General features: G+C 39.6%; 1 protein-coding gene across 2 annotated transcripts in view; it reads left to right on the top strand.

Moving 5' to 3' along the window:
- Positions 1–2,006: 2,006 nt before the first annotated feature.
- rsph9 (radial spoke head component 9) overlaps positions 2,007–8,470 on the top strand; it is a 79,748-nt gene continuing 73,284 nt past the window's right edge. The window contains exon 1 of one of the 2 annotated variants that reach the window (XM_038799018.1): positions 2,007–2,313. In XM_038799018.1, the coding sequence (XP_038654946.1) occupies positions 2,087–2,313 (227 nt within the window). In that variant the 5' untranslated portion in view covers positions 2,007–2,086. The remainder of the gene's footprint in view (positions 2,314–8,470) is intronic. The other variant, XM_038799017.1, reaches the window with a different exon arrangement.

The following is an 8,470-nucleotide window of genomic DNA, read 5'->3' as shown; positions in this document are numbered from 1 at the left end:
TATCCAATCATCAGCAAACATCTCCACTTCTCACCTTATGATGGAAGGAAGGTATTTGATGAAGCAGCGAAGATGGTTTACCGAAGACATTATCCTGAGGAGCTCCTGCAATGATGTCTTGGAACTGAGATGATTGACCGCCAACAACCACAACCATCTTTTTTGTGCTTGGTATGACTCCAACCAGTGGAGAGTTTTCTTCTTGATTCCCATTAACTCCACTTTTGCGAAGGTTTCTAGGGATAATATTTTCCACAATCATCTTGCATATTGACTTTGTCTATATTTAAAAGAAAATAAATTTTGAGTCTCCAATTATTTTTGATTCGCAATTAAGGGGCAATTTAGCGTGAGCAATTCCCCTACCTTGCACATCTTTGGGTTGTGGGGGTGAGACCCACACAGACACGGGAAGAATTTTCAAACTCCACACGGATAGTGACCCAGGGCCGGGATCAAACCTGGGACCTCGGCGCCCTAATGCTGCAGTGCTAAACACTGCGCCACCATGCTGCCCCAACTTGGTCTATATTTTAGGACTGAGCTTAGGAGGAACTTCTTCACCCACTAGGTTGTGAATCGATGGAATTCCTTGCCCAATGAAGCAGTTGAGGCTCCTTCATTAAATGTTTTTAAAGATAAAGATAGGTAGTTTTTTGAAGAATACAGGGATTAAGGGTTATGGTATTCTGGCCAGAAAGTGGAGCTGAGTCCACAAAAGATCAGCCATGATTTCATTGAATAGCGGAGCAGGCTCGAGGGGCCAGGTGGCCTACACCTGCTCCTAGTTCATATGTTCTTTTGTGTTTGTGGAACCCACCGAGGGGCTGTTTAGCACAGGGCTAAATTGCTGGCTTTGAAAGCAGACCAAGCAGGCCAGCAGCACGGTTTGATTCCCGTAACAGCCGCCACAAACAGGCGCTGGAATGTGGCGACTAGGTGCTTTTCACCGTAACTTCATTTGAAGCCTACTTGTGACAATAAGTGATTTTCATTTCATTTCACCTCCTCACTCACCTGATGAAGGAGCTGTGCTCCGAAAGCTAGTGATTCCAAACAAACCTATTGGGACTTCAACCTGGTGTTGTAAGATTTCTTACAGAGTTAATCTAAACCTACTTGTGACAATAAAGATTATTATTATTATGACACACTGACTTCCCAAACCGGCTGGGAAGCAAAAAAGGTGCTTGAGCAAACATCCAGATTCTTTTCACCCATTTTCAATATGGGGCAGTGCAGTAGCATAGTGGGTAGCAATGTGGCTTCACAGCATCAGGGTCCCAGGTTCGATTCCCGACTTGGGTCACTGTCTGACCAGAGTCTGCACTTTCTCCCCGTGTCTGCGTGGGTTTCCTCCGGGTGCTCCGGTTTCTTCCCACAGTCCAAAGACATAAGACCATAAGACATAGGAGCGGAAGTAAGGCCATTCGGCCCATCGAGTCCACTCCACCATTCAATCATGGTTGATTTCAACTCCATTTACCCGCTCTCTCCCCATAGCCCTTAATTCCTCGAGAAATCAAGAATTTATCAATTTCTGTCTTAAAGACACTCAACGTCCCGGCCTCCACCGCCCTCTGTGGCAATGAATTCCACAGAATTCCGCAGGTAGGTGAGATGGATTGGCCATGACAAATTGCGTCTTCATGTCCAAAACAGTTAGGAAGGGTTATTGGGTTCGGGGGAATAAAGTGGAAGTGCGGGCTTAAGTGAGTCGGTGCAGACTCGATGGGCCGAATGGCCTCCTTCTGTACTGCATGTTCGATGACAAGGTGACAGAAAAAAAATAATGTCCTGATAATTTTTCCCCAGGGTGGCACAGAACTGGTGATGGATCTTCAATGGTTGGAGGCTCCAGACCAATCCTGGAGAGTTGGTAATCCGACTATTCACATGCATCGTGTATATTACACCATTTGCAATTGTTTAACTCCAGGCAGCAAGTGCTGCTGGAGGATGGGGGAGGGCCAGGATTCGGCCTCGGCTTGGCGTCGCCCGGCAACGGTAACCAGGGAAGCGACGCTGCAGGTTTGGACGGGCGGGCGAGCAGCGGGCAGGCCGCGGGCAGACTGGGGCAGGCAACATGCTGGCCGACTACCTCAACCAGTACATGGATTATGTGGGCAGCAACGGCCTGATGCTCAGCCCCGAGCAGAGAGCCGCGCTGCAGATCTCCCTGGAGATCGCCAAGAAGAACTACAAGTTCAACCAGATCTACTTCTGGGGCAAGATCGTCGGCCTGAACGCCGACTACTTCATCATCCAGGGCGTGGAGACGGACGAGCTGATGGGCAGGAAGAGCTTGTACAGGTAAACGGGGACAGAGCAAACTGCAGGGCACGAGTAATCCCTAACCATTAAACACTAACACTAAACCCCAAACCCTAAACATTAAACACTAACACTAAACCCCAAACCTTAAACATTAAACACTAACACTAAACCCCAAACCCTAAACATTAACACTAAACCCTAAACAATAAACACTAACACTAAACCCCAAACCCTAAACATTAAACACTAACACTAAACCCCAAACCCTAAACATTATACGCTAACGCTAAACTCCAAAACCTAAACATTAAACACAAACACTAAACCCCAAACCCTAAACACTAACACTAAACCCTAAATATTAAACACTAACACTAAACCCCAAACCGTAAACATTAGACACTAACACTAAACCCTAACCATTAAACACTAAAACTAAACCCAAATCCCTAAACATCATTCACTAACACTAAACCCTAAATATTATACACTAACACTAAACCCTAAACATTATTCGCTAAAACTAAACCACAAACCCTAAACATTATTCGCTAAAACTAAACCACAAACCCTAAACATTATACACTAACACTAAACCCTAAACATTAAACACTAACACTAAACCAAAAACCCTAAACATTATACACTAACACTAAACCCTAAACATTAAACACAAACACTAAACCCAAAACCCTAAACATTATACACTAACACTAAACCGTAACCATTAAACACTAACACTAAACCCCAAACCTTAAACATTAAACACTAACACTAAACCCAAACCCTAAACACTAACACGACACCCTAAACAATAAACACTAACACTAAACCCCAAACCCTAAACATTATACGCTAACGCTAAACTCCAAAACCTAAACATTAAACACAAACACTAAACCCCAAACCCTAAACACTAACACTAAACCCTAAATATTAAACACTAACACTAAACCCCAAACCCTAAACATTAGACACTAACACTAAACCCTAACCATTAAACACTAAAACTAAACCCAAATCCCTAAACATCATTCACTAACACTAAACCCTAAATATTATACACTAACACTAAACCCTAAACATTATTCGCTAAAACTAAACCACAAACCCTAAACATTATACACTAACACTAAACCCTAAACATTAAACACTAACACTAAACCAAAAACCCTAAACATTATACACTAACACTAAACCCTAAACATTAAACACAAACACTAAACCCAAAACCCTAAACATTATACACTAACACTAAACCGTAACCATTAAACACTAACACTAAACCCTAACCATTAAACACTAACACTAAACCCAAAACCCGAAACATTATACACTTACACTAAACCCTAAACACTAACAATAAACCCCAAACCCGAAACATTATACACTAACACCACACCCTAAACATTAAACACTAACACTAAACCCAAAACCCTAAACATTATTCACTCACACTAAACCCTAAACATTATACACTAACACTAAACCCTAAACATTATTCACTAACACTGAACCCCAAACCCTAAACATTATACACTAACACTAAACCCTAAACATTAAACAGAACACAAAACCCAAAACCCTAAACAATATACACTTACACTAAACCGTAACCGTTAAACACTAACACTAAACCCAAAATCCTAACCATTAAACACTAACACTAAACCCTAAACATTAAACACTAACACAAAACCCAAAACCCTAAACAATATACACTTACACTAAACACTAACAATAAACCCCAAACCCTAAACATTATACACTAACACTAAACCCAAAACATTAAACACGAACACTAAACATTATACACTAACACCATACCCGAAACATAAAACACGAACACTAAACCCAAAACCCTAAACGTTATTCACCAACATCATACCCTAAACATTAAACACTAACACTAAACCCTAAACATTATTCACTAACACTAAACCCGAAACATTAAACACTAACACTAAACCCAAAACCCTAAACATTATACACTAACGCTAAACCCCAAACCCTAAACATTAAACACTAACACTAAACCCCAAACCCTAAACATTAAACACTAACACTAAACCCCAAACATTAAACACTAACACTAAACCCAAAACCCTAAACATTAAACACTAACACGAAACCCAAAACCCTAAACATTATACACTAACACTAAACCCTAAACATTATACACTAACACTAAACCCCAAACCCTAAACATTATACACTAACACTAAACCCCAAACCCGAAACATTTAACACTAACACTAAACCCCAAACCCCAAACATTATACACTAACACTAAACCCTAAACATTATACACTAACACTAAACCCAAAACATTAAACACTAACACTAAACCCAAAACCCTAAACATTAAACACTAACACTAAACCCAAAACCCTAAACATTATACACTAACACTAAACCCAAAACCCTAAACATTAAACACTAACACTAAACCCAAAACCCTAAACATTAAACACTAACACTAAACCCAAAACCCAAAACATTAAACACTAACAATAAACCCAAAACCTTAAACATTAAACACTAACACTAAACCCAAAACCCTAAACATTATACACTAACACTAAACCCAAAACCCTAAACATTAAACACTAACACTAAACCCAAAACCCTAAACATTATACACTAACACTAAACCCAAAACCCTAAACATTAAACACTAACACTAAACCCAAAGCCCTAAACATTAAACACTAACACTAAACCCAAAACCCAAAACATTAAACACTAACAATAAACCCAAAACCTTAAACATTAAACACTAACACTAAATCCAAAACCCTAAACATTAAACACTAACGCTAAACCCCAAACCCTAAACATTAAACACTAACGCTAAACCCCAAACCCTAATCACTAAACACCAACACTAAACCCTAAACATTAAACAGTAACACTAAACCCTAAACATTAGACACTAACACTAAACCCTAACCATTAAACACTAACACTAAACCAAAACCCTAAACATTAAACACTAACACTAAACCCCAAACATTAAACACTAACACTAAACCCAAAACCCTAAACATTAAACACTAACACTAAACCCCAAACATTAAACACTAACACTAAACCCAAAACCCTAACCATTTAAAACTAACACTAACCCAAAACCCTAAACATTAAACACTAACACTAAACCCAAACCCTAAACATTATACACTAACACTAAACCCTAAAAATTATACACTAACACTAAACCCCAAACCCTAAACATTATACACTAACACTAAACCCCAAACCCGAAACATTTAACACTAACACTAAACCAAAACCCTAAACATTAAACACTAACACTAAACCCAAAACCCTAAACATTATACACTAACGCTAAACTCCAAACCCTAAACATTAAACACTAACACTAAACCCCAAACCCTAAACATTAAACACTAACACTAAACCCCAAACATTAAACACTAACACTAAACCCAAAACCCTAAACATTAAACACTAACACTAAACCCAAAACCCTAAACATTATACACTAACACTAAACCCTAAACATTATACACTAACACTAAACCCCAAACCCTAAACATTATACACTAACACTAAACCCCAAACCCAAAACATTTAACACTAACACTAAACCCCAAACCCCAAACATTATACACTAACACTAAACCCTAAACATTATACACTAACACTAAACCCAAAACATTAAACACTAACACTAAACCCAAAACCCTAAACATTAAACACTAACACTAAACCCAAAACCCTAAACATTATACACTAACACTAAACCCAAAACCCTAAACATTAAACACTAACACTAAATCCAAAACCCTAAACATTAAACACTAACGCTAAACCCCAAACCCTAAACATTAAACACTAACGCTAAACCCCAAACCCTAATCACTAAACACCAACACTAAACCCTAAACATTAAACAGTAACACTAAACCCTAAACATTAGACACTAACACTAAACCCTAACCATTAAACACTAACACTAAACCAAAACCCTAAACATTAAACACTAACACTAAACCCCAAACCCTAAACATTAAACACTAACACTAAACCCCAAACATTAAACACTAACACTAAACCCAAAACCCTAACCATTTAAAACTAACACTAAACCCAAAACCCTAAACATTAAACACTAACACTAAACCCAAAACCCTAAACATTATACACTAACACTAAACCCTAAAAATTATACACTAACACTAAACCCCAAACCCTAAACATTATACACTAACACTAAACCCTAAACATTATACACTAACACTAAACCCAAATCCCTAAACATTAAACACTAACACTATACCCAAAACCCTAAACATTATACACTAACACTAAACCGTAACCATTAAACACTAACACTAAACCCAAAACCCTAACCATTAAACACTAACACTAAACCCAAAACCCTAAACATTATACACTAACACTAAACCCTAAACATTATACACTAACACTAAACCCTAAACATTAAACACTAACACTAAACCCTAAACATTAAACACTAACACTAAACCCCAACCCCTAAACATTATACACTAACACTAAACCCAAAACCCTAAACATTAAACACTAACACTAAACCGTAAACCCTAAACATTAAACGCTAACACTAAACCCAAAACCCTAAACATTATACACTAACACTAAACCCTAAACATTAAACACTAACACTAAACCCAAAACCCTAAACGTTATCCACTAACACTAAACCCTATACATTAAACACTAACACTAAACCCTAAACATTAAACACTAACACTAAACCCTAAACCCTAAACATTAAACACTAACACTAAACCCAAAACCCAAAACATTATACACTAACACTAAACCCAAAACATTAAACACTAACACTAAACCCATGTTTACCAATACCCTTTGTAATCGCAACAACATTAATCTTATCACCTCAAATTCTGTTTGTAGGAAAAAAAATCCAACTGCCTTAACTTTTCCTTATATCAGCTTCCCAGGTTCGATTCCCCGCTGGGTCACTGTCTGTGCAGAGTCTGTACATTCTCCTCGTGTCTGCGTGGGTTTCCTCTGGGTGCTCTGGTTTCCTCCCACGGTCCAAAGACGTGCAGGTTAGGTGGACTGGCCATGATAAATTGCCCTCAGTCACCAAAAAGGTTACGAGGTGTTATTGGGTTTCCGGGATAGGGTGAGTCTCAGATATTTATAAGGAGCTTATGGGAGCGGAGGGCACAGGGACCGAGGAACTGAAAATTAAGTGGGAGGAGGAGCTTGGTGGGGAGTTGGAGGGAAGCGTATGGGCAGACGCTCTGAGGAGGGTAAATAGAACCGCAACATGTGCTAGGCTGGGTCTGATTCAGTTCAAGATGGTTCACCGGGCCCATATGACGGTGGCCCGGATGAGCAAATTCTTTGGGCTGGAGGACAAGTGTGCTAGATGTGGGGGAGGACCAGCGAACCATGTCCACATGTTCTGGGCGTGTCCAAAACTCAGGGGATACTGGCAGGGATTTGCGGACGTCATATCCCGGGTACTGGAAACAAGGGTGGCGATGAGTCCAGAGATGGCGATTTTTGGGGTGTCGGAAGACCCCAGAGTACAGGAGGGAATAGAGGCCGACGTTGTGGATTTTTTCTTATCTGATAGCCCGGCGATGGATACTGTTGGCCTGGAGGGACTCAAAGCCCACAAAGACCGAAGTATGGTTGTCGGATATGGCAAGTTTTCTCGGCTTGGAAAAAAAATCAAGTTCGCCTTACTAGGATCACTATCAGGGTTCGCCCGGAGGTGGCAACCATTCATCGACTTCTTCGAGGGGAACTAATCGTCAGCAGAGGTGGGGGGGGGGTAGAATAGTGTAGACTAGGGGGGAAGAATAGGCAGGTCTATCTGCGAGAGTGGTACTGTTATTTGCACTATGTTTTTTGTAATTGGTATCTGCACACTAATGCATATTGTTACTGTTTACAATGCCAAAAATACCTCAATAAAATTGTCTGTTAAACAAAAATCTATCTGTCTCAGATTTAAAATTAGCAACTGATCCAGCTTCAACTGCTGTTTGTGGGAGAGAGTTCCAAATCTTTATCACCCTTTGAGTGAAGAAGTTCTCCCTGACATCTCTCCTGAACAGTCTAGCCCTAATTTTTAGACTATGCCCCCTAGTTTTAGAATCTCCAACCAGTGGAAATACTTTATCTAACCTGTCCTACCCTG

This window comes from Scyliorhinus canicula, chromosome 6, assembly GCF_902713615.1.
Source record: "Scyliorhinus canicula chromosome 6, sScyCan1.1, whole genome shotgun sequence".
NCBI lineage: Eukaryota > Metazoa > Chordata > Chondrichthyes > Carcharhiniformes > Scyliorhinidae > Scyliorhinus > Scyliorhinus canicula.
The sequence above is the reverse complement of the archived record's forward strand: the minus strand, read 5'-3'. Positions and strand labels throughout refer to the sequence as shown.